Raw genomic sequence first — 22,665 nt, 5'->3', positions numbered from 1 at the left:
AGCATTCAGGCACCACACTATGCACTACTTGAGGCCGCTGTTTATTGGCTAGGATAGTTCCCATTATGGACTGAATATCAGAGAACTGTCTCCAGCCCTGTACCCACTCAGCTTTCCCTCTGCTCCACACTGAAGTTGCTAGGGGTTCAGGAGGAAAAGAAATGCAGCTTTAATATCTCCTCATTACCTAACCCCAATAATCTGTGTTGGAGAAGGGATCTACTCAGCAACTGCACAGAGCGGTCTTACCTGGACAAAGCAGTAATTTATTTTCCTCCCCCCCAAAAAAAAGTACATCTGCTTTGGGAGGGAGAAAGGAGCCCAGCCTGACAAAGAAGGGGGCTCAACCAAGCCACAGATACAAGAAGAGGTTGGAAGAGAGAGACAGGATTCTGGAGACAACTAGATAGAAAACAGTGGTAGGACCCTAGCAAAGGGGTAACAGCTACCTACCTATCTACCCATGCTTAACAGAAACCCCCCCCCCACACACACACACACACACACGTCAGGGATATTTTGGAAACCTAGTTTAGTTCTGGAGCACCTCATCCAGTGGCCCAGCGGTGAGGGCTCTGGCTAAAGCTGCTGAAATGCTACAGGGCACCTGCTTCACGTAAAAGCATAAAACCCATCTGCTTATTTATTTAATAGCTCCAAGACTAGCAGCTCGCACTCCCACACCCTTGCTAGCCAATCTGTCCTGTGGGAAGGGAAAGGGAAAGAGAGCTTCGATCTGGAAGTCCCACTCAGTGAAGGGGCTGCTGAAAAGAGAGTGTACAGAAAGAGAAGGCAAAAATTAACTACTTGATGCTCTTAAAGGTAAGGGTGAGCTCTAAAGCAAAGAGGAGTACAAATGTGCTCCGATGGGTTAATTTGGTAATATGCAGCCTCACTCTTAATAAATGGCGAATGCTGAGAAAGTATCAATGAGCACATGTATAGTTAGGTCCTCTTTGTACACATATGGGTTGCATCAGGCTGGCCCATGATTTAACGTGTAGGACAGGATAAACAAGTCTGGAAATTTTTAAGCAGTGGGAAGAAGACTAGAGAAAAGTGTCTGAAGCCTGTGTAAAGATCTATTCTGCTATCCAATCCACCCTTTGAAACCATGATGTTTTTGACACCGTTCCCAGTAGCCACTGCTTATGAAACTATGGCACTGCTGTGTAGGAAACACTGACTAGCTGATTCTGTGATGTCACCCATGGACGTGTTGAGTTCCCAAGCAGTGATGTCATAGCACAGCTGTTTGCCATACCACTGGATAGAAAGTGTTCAAACTCAAATGGATAACCTCTAAGGAAAAGATTAGCCCCATATTTTACCATGGAATATTCCACTTCAAGGGAAATCCTACCACCACCTAGAACATTTGTACTAAATACGCGCACTCTGGCTTTTGGCACAGCGATTTGACCCTTTAGAAAGTGCTACATCAATAAAGGCACTCTGAAAAGTGATCCAGCCCACTACAAATTCCTAAGGACATTCAGTAGAGCAGGCAAGGCTAATGAAGTTACACTTTGAAAATACTCCATACAATCTCTGAAATCATGCTCATGCACATGATTTGGGGATAGAGCTGGTCCATTAGGCTCCCACCTACACTGCTAGTTGGAACAGTGTTCTAACATGTTGATTTATTTATTATTTTTAGGGTAGATGGGACTCAGGTTGGAGATTTGGTAACATGGAGTTTGTGAAATCTAGAGAGGAAACTCGAGACACAAATGAGGAATTCTTCCCCACAAGCCAAACGGCCCAAACATTAACAGCAAGGCGAATGTAGCAATGGGCTTGAAAGGTTAACAATCATGATTTGCTACTTGGGGGCAAAAAAAAAACCAAAAAAAACCTGAGGTACTTCTCTCAAAAGAGAATACCCTTAAATATTTCTCATCACACGTGCGTAACTATGTACACACATTTATAATAAGAGGTATGATGCATTTCATTCAAGCAATGAACCTTTGTGCCCATTGTAACAGAGGGACATTAACTCACCCAGAATCAGGCCTCCTACTTTGCCATTAATAACAGACTCAAGCAAAGAATGATCACTGAGGAAACAACAGCGCATACCACCAAAGTACACAGGAACCCTACAGAAATATATCAGGCAACAAGGGGTGAAGAGTAAGAATGGGATCATTCTTTAAGTTAGTTTCTCTTACCTTTAACTAATATAAAGTAAAAGAGGAATTCATTATTAACCACAAGAAAATCTCCATATGGTTCCAAAAGGCTTTGATATTGTATTTTTATGTGCAAGGTCTGTGTTTCCCCACAGCAATGTTTGTCCAGACTCTTCTGCTTTTCAATTGCACTGATTTAAAGTGATCGTACAGCATCCCATAAGGCGGCCATAAGCTCAAGAAGGGAGATTCCAGGCCAATAAGAAGCTGTTTCACACGTTCATCCCAACTGTTCTACATGTGCTATGGCATAATCACCACCACAGGTTTGGAGGTTCCTCAGCCACTCTGCTTTTAAACAAGGTAATTTCATCCAAGTGCATCATGGGGACATCTCTGATGACCTCCGTCAAGTCCTCATGTAGTAGAGGGAAAATGACGACATTTAATGCAGGGCGGTCTGCCTGGAAACTAAATCAGATACAAGTTATTAGCCAAGGAGAAATGCTAGTTCTGCGACAAGGGAAAAAACTTGCATGGGTAGAGTAGGAGGCAGCAGAAGGGGAAGGAGAGTCTTGCTGAGACAGGAAATCAAGTTCTCCCACCTGTGTGGGACTTTATTACCTTGCAGTGGGTCCATGTGGCTAATTTAGGAGGAGTCTGAAAGGAGTCCTGATCCAATCCCAAAATGGAGATTGGGAAGCACAACATGGAGATCTTACAAGAGGAGGAAGGGATCCTTAGAACTTTGCATGAGACTTTCCTTAGCTGGGTAAGATGCTGGTGGGTAGCAATTTAAACTCTCACTAACAACAGCAGGTTTTACAGCCTGCAAAATTAGGACTAAATTGTCTGGGATTTGCCCTAGGATTGGGCCTGGGATTATCACTGAAGGGTCAATTGTACAGCATACGGAGGATAAACGCTGCAGTTAGAGAAAAAGGAAAGCTCTACCACTGCAGATACTAAATGTTTATGAGTGTTAGAATAATACACTGGCAACAGTGTCATTTTTAATAAAAGCCACCTAACAGCCTGTGACAGATACACACAGTTCCAGGTTTGAGTAAACCCAAAAGCAAACAGCCACATTTGCCACTAGAATTTTGGCTTACTACATTTTTTTTTTTTTTAAATCTATTAGCCCTTTACCTCCACTCCTTTCTACACCAATCTTTTTAGCCCCAGCCCCTTCTGCTAATTTTTTTGCCACTTCGTTCAGCAGACATTGAGCGTCACAGACCTTTCGACAGAGAGCAGACTGATGTGACAACAGGAGAGACAGGAGCAGCAGGGTTGTAATTACGGAGCAGGAGAAAAAAACAGCAGAAGTTAAATCCATATGCAATATTTTTGAAATGAAAGCCGGCACAGATAGCAAGTACGGTGCATGACAGCAACTCAGAGAAGTCACAGAACACCACATGGGGTGGGGGGGGGGGGGGGAGAAAGTGGGGAGGACGGACTACAGGGTAAGAGAAGACCATCAGAATGAGGACAGGTAAGTATTGATTGCCTGACTGGGCAGAGCCATGGCTACATTGCTGTTATTAGAATAGTTATGCAACTATATTTAAACACATGGGTTGTTGCTAGCAGGGTTATAGCAATCTCCCTGAGCAGTGTGTCCAGAGTTTATTCCTTAACTGTTCTAGGGTAGACTGGATCCATGTTAGAACATAAACCCACTAAGGCAGAGCCTAGTTTGACATTCACCCTGTGAATCATGTGTCTGAACTGTAGTAGTGTCCACTATAGACCAAGATTCTTGTTTACCCATGTGTCTGTACAATTCTGAGCATACCCATCACACTAAAATAATTATCCATATTGTGGTGTTACAGGGCTGTAGTGTGACCCGTAAGTTCAGGTGCTAGAATCCCACACGAAAATTCAGAGTAATTGTTGCTGATTAAAGATTAATGCTGGCAGACAGATCATGCTGCAGTTCGATCCACGAGAGGCTCGCATTTCTCTCTGGGTGATGGATCGAAGAAGCACCTCCCACAAACATATTTGGGCTTCCTTCCATGCCAACCCTTATGCACAGAAACTTCTCCCGAAACAGATCCATAAACCTGTCACTCTTGCCTCCAATTCCCATCTCAGGACCTATTTCTGCAGCAATGCTTGTAAGAAATTAGCCAACAAATAATGGCTAGGCCAAAGGCAATTGGATAAAGTTGGTATTTATGTGATTTCAACACTAGGATGTAGCAAACATATTGGATATTCTCTCCCCTCCCCCCTCAGCTCTTCATACGTTACTCATTTAAGGGCCACAATCCTGCTGAAGAAGGAACCATGTTAATAATCCCCACCCCAAGTTCACTGGGGTCCACCCACCCACGCAGATCTCTTTTTAGGACTGGTGCCTTAGATTGTAAGCTCTTCATGGCAAAGAAAACTCTCTCCTATTTCTGTTTGTACGGCATTCTAGCATAGCAAAGCCCCAATCTTAATTGAGGTCTCTGGATGCTACCGTAACACCACACAAACGACAAACAGAATTTATACATAATTTAAAAAGTGGGACTCTAACCAAGTTTGCACATAATTTGCCTCAGAGTACTGGAAAAATACACATTAAATATGCCTTCCAAGAAGCTGGAATTATGTAAATATTTTTGAAGAGCTTTGAACATGATCTGCAGCAAACAAAGGCAGCCAAAATATGCCTTTGAATTTTGTGAGTTGTATTTTTTTAAAACTGGAAACTGTATGTTGCTCTGATACTTGTAAATTGCATACCACAGCAAGTTTAGGCCTGCGAATTCTTTCCGTGTTCGATTTGCGCAATTGAAAATGAAAATGAAACGCACATGGTTTACCATTATTCTCAGCTGTGTGTGCGTGCAAAGCCGGTGCTTTAGCTGCACATTTCAAAACAACTTTTAACGAGCTGCTGTCATAGTGCTAAAAATGGGATTAGCATTTCCCCAAAGCAGACTCCTCTGCAGAAGCTGTGTGCATGTTCCTTCCGTCCTCTGCCGCAAGGCAATTCCATTCTTCATACACCTGGCCAGGTGGGCTAGATTAAGTGAACAGCACTTAGTACTAGCACTAAAAGACCCCAGGCATGGGGTGGAGATGGGGAGAAGGGGAAAGACATTGAGTTAACGAGTTGCAGCATAGCTGCTATAATCTTCTTGAAGATTCTTCCCTCATTCCACACCTGGATGTATTTCAAACTGGATCTCTCTCTGAATGTCTACGGTGTGTTTAGTGAAAACCTGTCGGATGGAGGGGGATGTGGAGCTGGGGAGACAAAAGAGTTGCAGCTCCAGACTTGAATCCCTGTTCTATTCCAAGGAAAACAAGCCAAAAATTGTGACTGTTGCTTGCTTTCTCCTACAAATCAATCTCCAAACTAGACTCCTCGTGATTAATTACATGGAAGTAAGTTTTCTAAGCAATTGACGAGCTGGCTCTTCAGTATTTATCCTTTGGGGGGGGGGGGGAATCTCTGGGATAACAAAGATAAGGACAAGCTTTCCATAGCAGCCTCAGATCTAGTATACTTAACCTCAAACCAACAAGACCCCAGTGGCTCTTTATGCAAAAGCAGATTTCTGAAGAGTATGTATTTGGATGTGAACATCTGCAATTGGCTATAGTCATCCTTGGAACTCGAAAATGGACACATCGATTGTGATGCAGGGCACACCTACAATTCATTCTGGCATTAGCAAAAGCAAGACCTTGCCTTCCTATCCCGTCCTTTAATTACACCTAATGTACTGCACAAGGCTGTTAGCCAAAAAGGGTTAATGGAGCTTTGTTGCCTGCCCCAAAATTATGGCGGCCTGGGCACAGTACGAGTATTTTCAAAGGAACAGTCTGGTAAATAACCTACACTACAATCTCAATTATTTCCAACTGGCACGGCAGGATCCAATATGTAGGTCATGGACAAAGTCAAAAAGGAAGGAAAAGTTGAAAGCAAATCTGTACTTCAATCAGATTTCCTTGAGTTTTTCCAGGACAAAAGAGTCACTTGACTGAATTCATTATCTCATGGCAAATACCCATATATGTGCTGTCAGATGTACTTTTAAAGTGGAAACAGAATGAGTCCCTTAAACTCCACCTACTAAAGTTGCATAGAAAAGGCAGCTGAGAACAAGCAAAGTTTAGCAAAGATTATGCAACACTAGGGCACAGATTATTAATACCTCAATTTAGTTATTTGCATTGCAGTAGCTCCCAGAGACTGTCTTTAGGGAAAAGGCCCCAATGCGGTAGGCACTATACCAACTTATTTTCTCTTGGTTATAAGGAGGGGCTTTGAAGGGACTTGGTGACATCTTGCATTGAAACAAATCTCCCCTTCTCCCTGCTCCCCCCGAGACCTCCAGAGGAATATAACAAAGGTTCTGTATGTTACACATCATCTGAATTTGGCACATCACTTCACACATGCCAGTAAGTAGGTGTAAGGGCAGCTAAGCTGGTATAATTTACACAATGAGGGGATGGAGGAGAGGTGTGTAGCAGGAAAAGCAACTAAAGGAGGACGACTCTAGCTCCTGATCCATGAATCCACAAATTCAGGACCTGGGCTAGGAGGGTCACAAAGACACCAAATTTAGATCCACGGGGGAGAGGGGAGAAGAGGATACCATCTAGGAGTTTTGGGACCCTACATGGAGAATAGGGAGGACGAAATACTGGTAGGGAGCCAGAAGTGCCATGATTTGTGGGGAGCAGGGTACCCTTTGGTTGAACTGGATCCAGTCGCCATTTAGAATTAATCCACTATTCCAGTGATTCTCAAACTTTTTTTACTGGTGACCCCTTTCACATAGCAAGCCTCTGAGTGCGACCCCCCACCAATTAAAAATGTTTTTTTATATATTTAACACCATTATAAATGCTGGAGGCAAAGTGGACTTTGTGGTGGAGGCTGACAGCTCGCGATCCCCCCCATGTAAAAACCTTGCAACCCCCTGAGGGGTCCCGACCCCCAGTTTGAGAACCCCTGCACTATTCTCCCAATCCTACCATGCTCCGGCTTACCTCCTGCCAGCCTCTCAGTGTGTAAGTTATACAGTCTTAGACTCCTTTACACCCACTTACCATTTTGTAACAGCACTTACACATCACTTCTAACTTTGGAGCATTACTTCAGGAAGCAGCTAATTAACCAGGAAAGGGGAATTCAGTACAACTCAAATTTTGCCCTATATCTGGTCATATCAATTTGTTTCAGCCACACCTGTGCATATGTGCACGCTGTTTCGCCTTAAGCCAGAAACTCCAGCCGTTTTGTTTTCACTGGAAGAGACATTTGTGATTTAAATGTAGGGCTGAAGCCTATAAGCGATGCCAGGGCTTGAAATTCCCTTCCCTGAAGCGCGGCATGGCAAAAGCTACAAAGAGCACGTGAGCAGCAGGGCACACAGTGTGCACAGTTCATAGTGGATTAATTTAGTATAAAAAAAGATTGTGAGCCAGAGTGGCAGACAGGTCATCTTAAGTGGCATGAGCTATGTGCACCTTTCTCCTCCTTCCAATCACACCAAGCATACATGCCACTAGGTTCTGCTGCTTGGGTCATTTCCCGCACATTACACTGGCACTAGGAAATGTCAACCGTCATACCCTGTTATGACAATCTCCCAAACAAACATGCACGCACACACCTCCCTACCCCAATAACTTCTATAGGGCTAATTTCCATCTGTGCCAGAGCTCTGGCTCCCTGGAATGTGCTGGTATAATTATCCCCAAGGTGCCTTCTTTCATGAGTCAGAGAGCTCCATTTACATCTACCTGTCCTTCACGGAGTCTCCCAAGAGGGGTACAAAGCTGGTTTGTAGCCACTGTAAAGTGGGCCAATTCCCCTGTGCCATTCTTGCTGTGGACCCCTTTGGAATATCAATGATTAGCAGACTCCAGCTCAGAACCCCAGAGCAGGAGTTGCTGTCGAGAGCTTCGCAGGAAAGCAAGATTCTTGGGTTCATTAAAATAGCCTCAATTTGTTCATATTCAGCAAAACCAGCTACATTTACAATACAGCTCTGTTTTGAAAGCGCTTTTCGGTAGCAGGGTCTCTTCATCCCCACATCTGCTATGACCGAGCTGTCCCCAATGGCATCCAAAGGAACCCCATCATTTCCCTCATTTTAAGGCTCTTAATTACAGCCTCCAAACTCTGACCAATGGGTGCGGACAGGACTATTTGGAAGCCAGTCAAGTAATGACAAGCCAGATTATCCTGCTGCTTGTCCCTAGGTTTCAGTGACACAATGTCATTTCCCAGCAGGGAAAGGATAGTGTTGTGGGTAGGAAATATGAACAGGGAGTGAGATCTGTCACACTCACTGTGTGAGTGTGGGCAAATTACTTCATCTCTCTGTGCCTCAGTTTCTCCATCTGTAAAATGGGGATGATACATCACTAACTCCAGATGGGTGCTGTGAGGCTTAACAATAGAGTGCTTTGAGATTTTGGGGTACTGAAGAAGTGGAAGTTATGATGCCCACTGAGCTGCAGACCAAGCAGTCAAACATGAGAGGGCAGTTGGAGATTAAGAGACAAGACCCAAAGGAAAGATGCCAGAGCACCCAGCACAAGTCCTAGAGCAACACTCTGCCAGAACAAGCTGAAACACACTGGGAAGTTTTTTCTTAACATCTTCTGCAGATGGAGATGTTATTGCAATAGCTGCTCAAGTAAGTGCATTTTCTACTTTGGAAACACATTAAAGCTACATTTCTGTTCACACCCACGTTCATGTATGCAAAAAGGCACCAGGGCAGAGATTCCGCTAGGCCTGCATAGCCAGGAGAAAGTAAGAGATCATGCTGCATAGGACACGGGGCTATAGATCTATTTGAGGAGGACTGTGTCCAGATCATGCAATCCTCTAACACTTCCTCAACTGCGTACCCGCCACAGCATACATACAAGTAATTAGGAGGAGTGGTGCAGGCTAACAACAGGAATGCAGCCAGAAAGGGGATAGATGGGTGGCCCCAACAAGAAAATATTAAAATCCCATCAGGGATGCACCTACAAATCAGATCAGCTTGCCCATGGAGAGGTATCCATAACTGTCCCATGTCGAAGCTAGGCAGTACTAATGATGGTTGCAATACCATACCCAGAATACAGTCAAATTCCACCAAGCACTCCAATGGGTAATGTAAGGGGACATGGATGCAGTTTATTATTAATTCAGTCTGAGACAGGATGATTCAGGGGTTTCTAAGAGCAGGAAACAAACAGATAATGAAAGCTGGAACAAGATTCGAATGATTCACTATACCAGTCTAGCGATACATTAAGCCTTCTTGCAATCAGAGGCAGGGACTGAGTCCACAATATGCTTAAGCTAGTGAAGTGGGTTTGGCAGCTAATGTGCCAACACTGGGTTCACAAAGAACAGCAGCATACTAGGAGGTCGTTTTTCAAGGTCAGAAAGAAGTGTAGAGAAGAGAAGGCAAAGACGCAGCTTTAAATCTAGCATAAGCCATAGGCAGTAATACCCGCTCTTTGCAACATCAAGGTAATCGCAACATCAAGGTAGGCAGCGTAGAAGAGGATGGTGGAGAATTTTGCAGAATTCGCAAAGAAGATTTGTAATTTTGCACTAGCTTCTCACCCTCACTGGGTTTTCCCCCCTGAGCTTTAGCTCTGCAAGTCAGTAACATCCATAGGAGCCATTGAGTTTGAACCAAAATCTGAACTGAGCATCATGCGGAATAAGAATCCAGTGGGTCAAAAAAGTGCATTCACTAGGAAGAGGCTGACCAATTGGAGGGACTTTCAGAGAAGAACAGCTACAATGATTAATGGGGTGACTTCTGAGGAAAGGGAGAATTAAATAGTCATTAAATAGTCATAGCTAGACTAAATGACAACTAAGGAGAGTCAGGGGGCGGGGAATTGGATAAACATTTTAAGGGTGTAACCATCACCATAGGAGAAAGTATTTAGGAGGATCCAACAGTTTAGGGTTAGAAAAGGATGAAAGTGAGCAGAGGAAGACTTAGGCTAAATACTAGGAAAGTTTCCTAGCAGGGTGGTCTAATTAGACTGTGGAATAGCCACGCCAGGAAAGTGGTAGGAGTCCTATTGCCGAAGTCAATTCAAACTAGACACAGCACTCCATTTACAATGCTGGGAAGAACCCTACACTGGCAGGGGATTGGAAAAGATGACTTGGTACTTCTTTTCCTCCTCTCTCCCCAGTTTCCAGTTCCAAGGATTCACAAGAGGGGCTGGGAACAGTGGTGGCTAGAGGAATAGAATTGTGGAGTCAGTCACTTTGCAGCATTGGAGGAATACTAAACACAACATTTTAAAGGCACAAAGCACTGCATAAACGATCTTCAACAGCTCTATGGAGACAGGTAACCAATACAGATGGGAAAACAGAGGCAGAGAGGCTGACTTGTCCAAGGCCATACAGCAAGACAGTTATATAGCCAGGACTGGAAAACAGGAGTGTCTGGCTACCAACCCTGCATCAGTCCCCTGGATCACCTTGTAACTAATGCTGCTAGAGTAGCTGGTCACTCCCTTGTTAGCCAGCAGACTTCAATAGTAGCAGCAAGTATAGGGTGCTACAATAATGCATTCTTGAGACAAATAACTGTACCAAGCAGTGCAATCACCACCCTTCACCACATACCTCCTCAAAACACTGCAGTTAGTTTGAAACCACAAGCTGTCCAGCTCTGATCTGACATCTCAGTCCTAACTGTGATCCCATTACTATAAATATCATAACTCCAATGTAATTCCTTGATGTTTTAGCTTTATATTCCAAAAATCCTCAATGATAAAGCCCTTTTTATCGCTGAGCTATAGTTGCATTTCCATTCTATTTCTATGGTGTCTTGTCAGGGACTTTTCAGAGATTTCCATTATTTACTATTGAAATGTGGCTAAAAATTGCTGCAGTGATAGGTGCTATAGGTCTAATAGTCTAAAGATTGAGTATTACCAGTTGCAAATGATTAAAAATAAACTGGGAGGGGAAAAAAAGTCCCTGGAGCCAATAAGACATTTGCCAAACATTTAATACCACATCTCTTTCTGCAGTCCATTCTTTTGCTGGTAAACTCTGCAGGAAAAGGAAGTTCTCTTCAGCATTTGTGAAGTACCATGCCCGCTAATGGTGCCATGTAGAAGTACTATGCAAAAGTGATTTGAATTCCATCCTTTTCTGCAAGATTTCTGGGGTGAAGAAATACATGGCCCGCAACACACACAGAGTCAACATTGGTGGTAGATCTACTATATACCACAGCTCTATCTAGTGGAGATTTATGAGAACTACAATTCAAAAATCTACTCTGGGAAAGCAGCTTGGAGAAAGTAATGTCCTAACGCCATAGAAGTGTCTGGCTGGAATAGGATTTGACACACTGGCTACGTACACCTATTTTTAAAATCTACAGCAAGAGTTGGTAAAACAAATCCCAGAAGGAAGCATTTAATTTTGCCTCCTGAGGAAACTTTCTTGCTCCACAGAATTGGTCAGACTGGAATCTAAAACTGTCATGCTCCATATTCATGAAACATAATATTTACGGTACAGTTCTAGAATTAACACGTGGAGCAGTGTTAATGGAACGCCTACTTAAGTAAATTTAACACCCATCTGGACTGAAATATTTCAGAAGTGTATTTCTGGTAGTGGTAATGTGCAAATCTAAAAAGGAAACAGCAGTATTCTCATTCGCTCCATTTTTAGCTAGGTACTCAGATGGTCCCCATCACCAAAGAATCTGGGTCCCCCACAATCTTTTTATATATTTATTCTCACAACTTTCCATGAGGTAAGGCAAAGCCACTATCCCAGTTTCACAGATGGGGAACAGAGACACAGAGATACTAAGTGATTTGTCCAAGGACACATCGGAAGTCTGTGGCAGCACAGGGAACCGAATTTGGGTTTCCCAAGTCCCAGATTAATGCTCTAATTCCTTCCTTTCCTAAGAGGGACTCGTGTGTGCTTGGGCAACATGAAAAGTGAATGATAGAACACCTCTCCCCTCCCCTCCCCCCTAAATGCCAAGAAACATATTTGCTTACAGTGAAGTAATTAGTCTCCTCTGCAGTTCAGAGGGGAATGTGGCCTTGTCATCCTGTTTGCTGAACTATCAGGGGAGGGCTCCATATCAATTCTACAATCTCTACTGTGTGCCAGTGCAGTGGACCCAAAATTATATCAGAGGCATCTGGAGGAAAAGGTGACCACCACAGCCAACACATGTATAGCAAACAGGCGAGGGAAGCTAGAACCAAATACCACAAACATACCAACGTTTAAAAGCTCACAAATATGCATCTACATTAGAGACTGAAATAAACTACACGCACAGAGACCATTAATACTCAGCTACCAACTGGGACAACTATATTTCTGAAGCTGGCTACAAGCCAACCTTTACACAAAGCCTTCCAGTTATAAAGTTGTCAAGAGTCAGGACGCAATATATTCCACAGCCATGAAAGACACCCCCTACCACAGAGCGGTGCTCCAAAATTGAAGTTTTTGTTTAAAATAAAAATGGTTTCTACCCCTTATGATGGGAAGAAAACCTTGAAAACATGAAGCAAGTGTAAACTGAGGCAGCGATCTCTTCTTGACTCTGTAGACAGCCTGACACAATAGCTCTGAGAGGTGCGAACTGCCCAAATCATCTTATGACTGACAATAATTTAAGTTTCAACATTGTTCACTATTTCACTGATCATTATAGCATAAGCATCCAATTACTGTAATACCTCTTACTTCTCAGCTAATGACAAAAATCCCAACTGCCAGGAAATCCAGCTTCACCCCTGCAACTTTTATGTTACAACTGTGCTGTTCATATGAACGCCTCTAGCGCATCAAAGATGTTGGGACATAAAATAGAATTTAATACCAATGCATGCAGAAGAGGGTACTGCACTGATTTAAATGTGAAAATTCATTTGTTAAAAGCCTACACTTAAGACAATGAGATGATCCTGCTGGAGAACTCCCAGCCCACTTCAGTGCGGCAGAATCTAGGAACCTTACCATAGAATGAATTCCATGAAAAGCTGGACCTATGCAGCCTCTTGCCTATAGTAGCCTCAAGACTAAAAGGATACAATTATCAACCTCTTCATCTCTATCCAACTTCTGGGCCAATCAGCGAGTTAGGCCATTTTACAGATGAGGAGAAAGCTGAAGAGAATTAACTGAGGACTTAAAGCAAGGCAATACCAAGCTGGTATTGAAACACCAGAGTTCCTGGCTCCGCTCCCCCTGTGCTCCATCTACCAGACAAGGATTCTCAAACTTTGGACATTTGAACAGTGTCTCCTAAACACCAACCTTCCTCTTTATGATTATGGGCCACCTCCCCTCCTGCTGACAGCCAATCAACATCCCTGTGAAGGCTGCAGCAATTACCTACATGGAAAAATAGTATTAGAAAAATAATGTACTTTCAGCTTCTTCTAATGTAACTCAACAGCTGGAGAGAGAAACAGCACCATGTGACCAGTCCGCTCTCCCCGGATCACCAGCATGAGTCGCTTCACGGACCGGCGTTCGAATATCACTGCTCTAGACCATGTTTTTGAACACTCCAAACTCTAAAGGCTTCAGCAAGAGCACCTCTGCATCTTTAATAGGAAGCTTTTCCAGAGTCGCCCTTCAATTCTTCAAATCCCTTTAAAACAGGGGTGGGCAAACTACGGCCCCCGGGCCGCATCTGGCCCATCAGAACTTTTAATCTGGCCCTTGAGCTCCCGCCAGGGAGCAGGGTCGGGTGGTTGCCCCGTTCCGGCGCTCCAGCCAGTAAGTGGGGTCGGGGGCTTTCCGCATGGCTCCCAGAAGCAGCGGCATGTCCCTCCTCTGGCTCCTATGCATAGCGGCAACCAGGGGGCTCCGCATGCTGCCCTTGCCCCAAGCGCCACCCCCTACAGCTCCCATTGGCCGGGAACTCCATGAATTCCATTGGCCGGGAACTGGGGCCAATGGAAGCTGTAGGGGCGGCGCCTGCAGGTGGGACAGCACACAGAGCCGCCTGACCGCACCTGCGCGTAGGAGCCGGACAGGGGGGACATGCCACTGTTTCCGGGAGCTCCTTGAGGTAAGCACCGCCCAGAGCCTGCACCCGAGCCCCTCCGACCCAGCCCCTTTCCCCAGCCCTGATTCCCCTCCCACCCTTCGAACCCCTTGGTCCCAGCCCGGAGCACCCTCCTGCACCCCAAGCTCCTCATCCCCAGCCCCACCCCAGAGCCTGCACCCACAGCCGGAGCCCTCAACCCCCCCTGTGCCCCACCCCCGATTCCCCTCCTACCCTCCAAACCCCTCAGTCCCAGCCTGGAGCACCCTCCTGCCCCCCAAATGCCTCATCCCCAGCCCAGAGCCCACTCCCCCAGCCGGAGCTCTCATCCCCCTCCTCCCCGCACCCCAACCCCCAATTTCATGAGCATTCATGGCCCGCCATACAATGTCTATACCCAGATGTGGCCCTCAGGCCAAAAAGTTTGCCCACCCCTGCTTTAAAATGACAATTAATCTCACTTAAGGTGCACCTCCCCATTCAAAACTAGCCATCCCCAGGACCCTCCAGAATCCAAACCAAATCATCTAGTCCATAGCAGTGACAGAGAAAGTCCCGATGTACTCCCACATGGCTCCGAGGGAGGGAAGAAAACAAAGAAATATTCAGCTTTGAGAGTCCCCGCCCCGTCCCCACACACACTAGCCCTTCACGTTTTCTGGCCTTACACAGAGCCCATAGAAATCATTTCCAAAGCAAAACTCACTGTTTTCTTACTCTGGAATAAAGCTATTTTAATCTCATATTTGCTGGGTGTTTTCTGTGGTATTAGATTGTTGGATTTGGGGGTACAATACCAGCATACTAAAGAGCTACACTGTGCAAACTACAATTCTCATCCGAAGACCTAGCAATGAACTAGCTAGCAAAAATAATCTCTTCTCAATTTTACTGCATATCTTTTTACCCTCGCAGTTGCAGATAAACCACAGTCAAGAGAGTCAATTATTGACCCCATTTGAAGGCATATTTGTACAAGGACTAAAATGGTAACACTGGAAAAGTCACATGGTTAAAGACTCGCTGATGTGGCATGGAAGCTTTCGTGTTCTGCTTACACATCATTTTCTGTATTTCTTTCCTTGTATTTTATTACTAGAGACAGTTGCACGAGAACAGGATCTTTGTTGCTTAGGAGAGCATCTGCTCCTGCTGCTTATCCTCTTCCTGAAGTCATAATCTTACGTGACATCAAAATCGTTTCCAGAGCCACCAATTACAGTGTCAGAGGATTATGACTTCAGGTGGGGAATTAACAGCAGGAGCAGATGCTCTCTTTAAAATACCCCCAAAGATCCTGTTTTCATACAAACATCCCTATTAATAAAACACAAGGGAAGAATAATAATATGACAGGCAGAATTGTTTCTAAATATAAGACAGTTTTCAGCATTTTCCACAAGGCATCAGCTGCTCTTTGGAAAATTACTGGGAGTTCAAATATAAAGAGACACAGAATTTACAAAAGTGATATGTAGCATAGAAAAGGAGGAGGAGAAGGAGATCTGCAATACGGGTGAGGAATAGCATAGCTCTGCATAATAAAACGATATTAAAATTCTGGCCAGCACTGCAATGACATCTCGAACAGGCATGTAGAAGGAGAAAAGCGGACAGGGGATTTTTGGATCTTTCTAAAGATCCCCATGGCACACAAATGAATTAGATAAAGAAATGCTTTTACGGAGATGACAGCCCAGTAAAACAAAAAACGGTTGACGCATCACAGGGACTTTATTTACTCAGATGTTGGTATGTTTTCCAATAGCTACTATCCCAAAGGAACAGGCATGCTCCTAGAGGCAGTAATAAGCAGTCTTGTACATAGTTTGCTAGGTAGATAATACAGTCATAGCCTCTGCGGGATTTAATCCTAGAAAACAAGCCTGAAGCTGGGGAAGGGCTGGGGTAGAACTACCATCTAGGATGCAATAATAATAATAATGTCATTTGATTTGAAATTTTTATTAAAATGTAATAGAGGAAAGCCACAGTAGGTGACTAAGAAAACACACCAAATGCCTTAAGAAAAGGGAAAAAAATAGTGTGAAGTCTCTGTTGAATGGGAAATATTTTGTGAGATGGCTGCCACCATGCCAAGTGTAATTAAAAGCTTTATTTTCAAAAGGAGTTCACGGTTCATACACAAACGCTTCCCACCATGTGAGCTTCAGAACACTGCAAGGGGCTAGACAAGACTTATTTAAGAACTGCCAAACATGCAAGGGCTACACCAAAGAGAACCCCCCTTAGCCAATCAGAAGGCTTTGAACTGCTCTACTGGGGCACTATCAGTAAGCAACATTCACAAGGGATTAGTGGTCGGTGAATGAGCTGTAGCTACTTGTGGGGAAGGAGGAAAGGCTCAAACTCGGACATCTTCAGTACTTAAAATGCTGCCAGATGTTTTTTTGTTTACATGAAATTGTCACTTGATTTATCATGTAACTGTATGATTGAAGCTTCAAATCAATCATGATGGCACAAGGGGATTAAAAAAACCTTACAGAATACTTACAAGTAGCTCATTGAATGGCTCTTATTAAAATAAGAGGCCATCCTTTGTGCCAAGAAGTTAAATTTCACCTGTCAGCTTCTTAGCATGCTAAAAGGCCATGAGAACACTACACAATGCTCCCACACCTGGCCCACATAAAAGCTGGAGGGAAAGGCAATGGGGATAAATCCTGAACAGCCCCAGAAATCCCACCTCAGCCCCTTTCTTACTCACCTCCGTAAAATGGTCTGCTGAAGATTTTTGCAAATTGTGAGAGATTCTCCCATAAACATGTGGCACATGACGACCTCAAGGCAGTTGGCCATGAATGACATCACTGCATCAAACTGCAGAGTTCCACTCCGGGAGATGACACAAAGGCGCTGGAGAGAAGAACAATGACTCAGTGCCTGGAAGAACTGGGTGTTAGCACTGAAGTACGGCTGCTCTAGCCTGCAAGAAAAACACAAACAAGTCAGAGGATGAATTTTAAGCCTGCTGCTTTAAAACAAGTGGGGGATGCAGCCTTCGTATGGGGCTGTGAATGGTGCAATGAGTGTCTCCAATTTAGCCCTGTGTTGCTCCCACTTGAAAACAGCTGGTGGATTCAGAGATCAGGAGTGGTCTAGCACTATCTATATACACAATGCACATGATAGTCTCATGTCTGAGTGGGAGCACCATAGCAAAGGTGATATTCCAATCTCAGCCCTCTTGCTTACAGAGTGCTACCCTTCAGCAATGAGCAGTTTACATGACATCAGCAAACAGAGACTGAGGCAGGCCCAGACTTGGCTACTTGGCATCTGGTCAGAAGGCTAATAGCTGGTACAGACAATGGGGCCTTGCTGCTCCAGCGGACAAATGCTGAGCAAGCTAGTCAAATTGAACTTGTTGCCTAGAGGATGGTAAGACTCCAGGCAGAGCGAACCAAGTAGGAAAAACTGATTCACAACAGACCTAGTTAGGGTTACCATATTTAAAAAAAAAAAAAAAAGAGGCCCCGGCCCCGCCCCAACTCCACCCCCCGGCCCCGCCCCACCTCCACCCCTTCCCCGCCCCGCTCCACCCCTTCCCCGCCCCTTCCCAAAGTCCCCGCCCCAACTCCGTCCCCTCCCCTGAACGCTCTGCCCCCCTGCTCCTCCCCCTCCCCTGCTTCCCGCAAATCAAATGTTCGCGGGAAGCCTGAAACAGGCAGGCAGCAGGTAAGCTGGGGCTGCGGGACGCGAGGAGGCGCGGCCCAGTCCAGCCCCCTCAGCCGAGCGGCTCTGGCCCCGGTTCCGGCCGAGCAGCTCCGGCCCACCCCGGCCCTGGCAACTCCAGCTCGGCTCGGGTCCCGGGGCACTGGCCCCAGCCGAGCGGCGTCGGCCGAGCACCCCCAGCCCCGGTCCCAGCAGCTCTGGCCCGGCCCGGGCCCCGGTTCCGGCCCGGGCCGAGCGGCGCTGGCCGGTGGCTGAGCACCGCCGACCCCAGCGGCTCCAGCCCGGATCCAAGCCTCACGACCCCTCCCTATTTTCCCGGACATGCCCGACTTTTTGGAATTTCCTCCCGGACGGGGATTTGAGGACCAAAAAGCTGGACATGTCCGGGAAAATCCGGACGTATGGTAACCCTAGACCTAGTGCTTTTGAGCCACCAGGCTGAACATCTTCAAGCCCTGATAGGTCAATGGAGAGGAGATGGAGAAAGAAGGGGGGGGGGGTTGTCAGAGAAGAATCTGTCAGCACATGATTCTACGCAACCTCTCCTATATTTCACATGGGCCAAAGAGCTGGTCTGGATTTGATTAAATAAAGGAATCTGACAGTCAGTCTGCAGCACATGGACCACTTCAGAAAGGAATGTGTCAATTTGAAAATTCACAGTGGAAAGTACTAAACACCTCCCCCTCCCTTACGGAAGTTTCTGGAAGCTATCAGCTTCCATGCTGTAACTCGCAGCCTAACCAGATTCTGCATGTCCAAACAACCATTTTACAGAAAGTATCTCCACTGCAAAAGGTCAGTGTCACCAGGAAGGTATGGCTGCTCAGTCCAGGTTTGCTAGAAGGATCTCAAAGCAGTTATGAGACTCAGTCATTGGGTCAGCAGAGCCAGGAGCTTGGAGACGTGTAATCCATTAGATGACAACCAGCAGGCAATCCCACCCTGGACTGGATAATCTCTATCTAGCCTTTTGTGGTATGGGGGCATATCTGAGCAACTCTTCATCCTGATAATTGTTACGTCATGTTTTGCCAGTCCAGAACTTTCTGGCAGTAAGGAAGCTTGTGGGATGGTGTTTTTATTTGACAGCTACCCAGCAATTCACCGTAGAGGTGAGCAATACCTGGTTGTCACTTAAGATCCTGCATTATACTCAATTTTCCAGTTGTGTTAACTGAAAATCAGAAACCTGCCTGATTTTTCACAATATGTCATCATCCTAACGTGAATCTGACACAAAGACACACTGGCTCCCATTTTCTGGGTTAATAACTTCCAAACATGGGTAGGGGAAGTGGCGGGCAAATGCACGCTAGTAATACTCTATTTTATTCACTAGGTGACACTGCTGCTTTGTAACATCACCTGAAATTAATTTCTAGGCTTGCAGAAAATTCTTGAGGATGGTGGAATTAGCCAAATGACACCCAATCCGGTTTTCAACGAACAACTTTATTGACAGGTTTTAAATGTTGAGCAACTCCTCCAGATAAAACCTTCCCCAACTCCATTTGGAAAGTTATGACACCTTAAGCAGAGTGCTCTTATGCTACTACCATGGGAGACATGTGGGCTTTTCCTTTGTGGGAAGCTGTACACATCCTCTCCACCACAGACTGGGCACTCCTGAGGACAAGGCATACCATAGTTCCTGGATGCAAAGTTCTCTGGGCCTGGCCAAATGGAAACCACCACTGCACATCAAATTGTTTTCTCCAAAGATTAGTCTTGCTATGTAACTAGCTCTTTTTGAAGATGTTTAGCCTCTCAAAGGCCAGGTCTACATGAGAAGCCCTTTACCAGTAGAAGAACACCAGTATACTAGACTGGCAAAACGCTCCTAGTGTGGACACAGCTATAATGACAAAGTTGTGCTTTGTGCTGGCATAAAACCGTCCCCCAAGTGAAACAAGCTATATCAGTAAAAGCACAGCTTTGGCAGTATAGCTGCATCTGCGCTAGGGGTTTTTGCTGACATAGCTACGTTGGTCGGCGATCACACCACTGTCCGACATAGCTGTGCCAGCAAAAGTCCCTCATGTAGGCAAAGCCAAAGGCTAAATTACTCTCCTGGCTTCTACTGCCACCGCCCATGCTGCACCTGCCATGGACAGAAGATGTCAGTCAGAGCTCTGAATCCAGCAGCTTTCACCAACACAAAGATGTTTTAAAAATAAACAGTTCTATTGACCTAAGTGCCATCTTCAGAGCTCATGAAGAAACCTGTTGTGAGAATGTTTACAGAATTTACACCATGTCATTTCCATCACTGTTATTTAGCTATAGTTGAGGTTTCTTTATGTATCTGGATGAATCATGCTACCTTTGTTTGTGAGAGTTAAAGCATTTAGACTCTATGGAGAAAGGCCAATTCAGAAGCAGCCATGAATAGAGCTTTTGGAGGGTAAATGTTCTGCATTATCATAGAGCAATCACCAGTTAAGAGAGCTAACCAGAGGTCTGATAAGAGATCAGGAGAGAGGAGATAGCTCTTTGTAGACCAACATGTTAACTTGCAATGCTCTGCACTGCCAAGAGAGAGTCTTAGGAATATGTCCTCTTTGGAGGCCACAGGGGCTTGAGGGTATACAGACCAGCTCTGCTTCTCAAGGACAATACAGAACACACACTCCACTCCCACCTCCACAAACCTGCTATCCAGGAGGAAAACCCTCTAATTTTCAGGCCATCACAGCTACCTTCCATGGGACCTGAAAGCTAGTATATTTTCCTCCTTACGTTGGTCCAATAAGATCCCCCTCTCCTCCACATAGACACCTTTCTAGATATGCATGAATAAAAATGGAGATCAATAACAGGCCCTCACCTGAGATCCCTCAAGCACTTGCAGTGCTTCAGCATGTCCATGAGGGCAGACATATAGACCACTTTTCCCATCATGCCCAGGTTGGCTAATGAGAGACTCCGCAGATGCTGGCACTGCAATCCAATGCTAACAAGCCCAGAACCAGTCAGGATATTAGGCAGCTGTGCTAAAGTGAGGTTCTGCAAAAAGGTCAACTGGCCAATGGCAGCCACCTCTGAATCCCCAACGCTCCGTGCCCGGCTGCAAGGGGTCAGTGAGTTCCGAATTGCTGGCTCATTCCGGGGCATGGCAGAGGAAAAGTTGGACCCAATTAACTCCAAGTTTTTCAAAAACGGGAGGTTCTCCAATAGAGTCCAAAACACAGAAGATTGAGACTTCTGATTTGACTGCTCCAAGAAGTTCTTGGCATATGTTGGCACCCCAATCCGGATTTTCTTTCCAAGGCCTGGGGGCAACACATTAGTCACAGACTGCACAGGTGGCTTGTCTGTGTTTGTAGGAACATCTGTGATGGAGCAAACCGGCAGCGCCAAAGACAGCAGGTGCTTTAGCCGTGCCAGGAGCTGGCACAAATGCTTCCCTAGGCTTTCCGAGCTGTGATGGTGGGCAGCAGAAAGGTTCAGATGTCTCAGATTGCAGCAGGAAACAACCAGACTCTCCAGAATGCTGCTGTCAATATCATCTTCTGCCTTCCGAAACAAGGAGTCAGAAGACAGACAGTGAATGCAGCCACTGAGATTCAAACTGGTCAAGCTTTTGAGGTCCTTCCCTCCATTAATAACGCGCAGGATCAGGTGGCCACCAGATAAGGTGCAGCGGCTAAAGCTGAAGTAGAAAGGGTTGTTGAACTTCAAGTGCTGAAGGAGGCCAGATCCATTAATCCAGGACTTGGGCAACTGCAAAGCATCCAAACATACATTTCGAGCCATGGAGTCTAAAAGGTTTTTAGTGGTTCCACTCTCTGCAAAACTGCCAGGGGCAGAAATGAGGAAGGCATGAAGATTCTCTGGGGTCCGGTCACTTAGCACTGCCAGATACAGCCTCACCACCTCCTGATTGACATAGCCAGGAGCCAACCTAGCATAAAAGACACGAAGGTTCTGGTAGTGGGGGACGTTACTTTCACCCACCATCAGCTGGCCAGACAAAATTAAACCTTCTCGGGATCGGTCTAGGATCTCAAAATAGAGCAGCAGTTTCTCAAGGCTGGTGCAGCATGGAACCACCCCATATGACGGTGTGTAAAGGGTCTGCTTGAGCTCCAGTACACGACTAAGTGTGGCTTTACATTCACTGCTCAACTGGCTGGCATCAAAACCAGGGTTTACATCAATTGCCAGTGAGCGCAAGTGCTGGAGAGCAGAGAGCATCTTGGAGAGGCGGAGGGAGGTGAGATGGCAGCCAGACAAGTTCAGCTTCACCAGGTTCTTGCATCGTATTACATGGTCAATGGTGTAACTGGGGAGCCAGTAGCAGCCAGCCATGTTCAGCTGGTGGATCTCTTTTCCAATCCCCCTCATTAGCTGCTTCACTTTGTCCTTGTTGACCTGTATTTAAACACAAACCGCTTCAGTAACATTAAAGAGGATGCTTAATTATTTCTCTGTGCCTCAGTTTCCCATCTGACATACCCTCTACTAGAGTGTTTTGAGACCCCTGGATAAAATGCACAATAAAAGTACTAAAGTATCATATTGTTGTAATTGCTGGTAGTTTGTTTTACCCTTTGGACTTAGGATCTTGAAGATTACATTTCATTTAGTTTCTAGTTTGAGTCTGCATTACTGACTGGCCCTAACAGATGCTAAGTGACAATGACTGACAGGAATTGAGGGCATTCACCACTTCTCAGCTTCAGGCCCTATGTCTGCAGAATTATGCATCTGTGGGAGAGTTCAAGTTGACAGAGGAACTACTGCTTGTTCTCTCT

At 45.4% G+C, this 22,665-nt stretch overlaps 1 protein-coding gene across 1 annotated transcript; it reads right to left on the bottom strand.

Moving 5' to 3' along the window:
• Positions 1 to 2,210: 2,210 nt before the first annotated feature.
• Positions 2,211 to 22,234, bottom strand: FBXL18 (F-box and leucine rich repeat protein 18). Its single transcript, XM_065412525.1, has 3 exons — positions 20,736 to 22,234; positions 16,938 to 17,156; positions 2,211 to 2,612 (listed from the first exon to the last, which is right to left on the bottom strand). The coding sequence occupies exons 1-3, from the start codon at positions 22,217 to 22,219 to the stop codon at positions 2,456 to 2,458; spliced, it is 1,860 nt and encodes a 619-aa protein (XP_065268597.1). The 5' UTR covers positions 22,220 to 22,234; the 3' UTR covers positions 2,211 to 2,455.
• Between the last annotated feature and the right edge of the window lie 431 nt (positions 22,235 to 22,665).

The sequence above is a fragment of the Emys orbicularis genome, chromosome 10, assembly GCF_028017835.1.
Source record: "Emys orbicularis isolate rEmyOrb1 chromosome 10, rEmyOrb1.hap1, whole genome shotgun sequence".
Taxonomy (NCBI): domain Eukaryota; kingdom Metazoa; phylum Chordata; order Testudines; family Emydidae; genus Emys; species Emys orbicularis.
Note: the sequence above shows the minus strand (reverse complement) of the source record. Positions and strands in the feature narration are given on the sequence as shown.

What these genes read in the sequence shown, in the direction of transcription:
- FBXL18 (XM_065412525.1), bottom strand. Translation starts at nt 22,219, where the DNA reads ATGGCTGGCTGCTACTGGCTCCCCAGTTACACCATTGACCATGTAATA. An exon ending in AAGTGCTTGAGGGATCTCAG is followed by an intron (nt 17,157 to 20,735) that starts GTGAGGGCCTGT and finishes TTTTTCTTGCAG; the next exon opens with GCTAGAGCAGCCGTACTTCA. An exon ending in CAGCAGACCATTTTACGGAG is followed by an intron (nt 2,613 to 16,937) that starts GTGAGTAAGAAA and finishes TATCTGATTTAG; the next exon opens with TTTCCAGGCAGACCGCCCTG.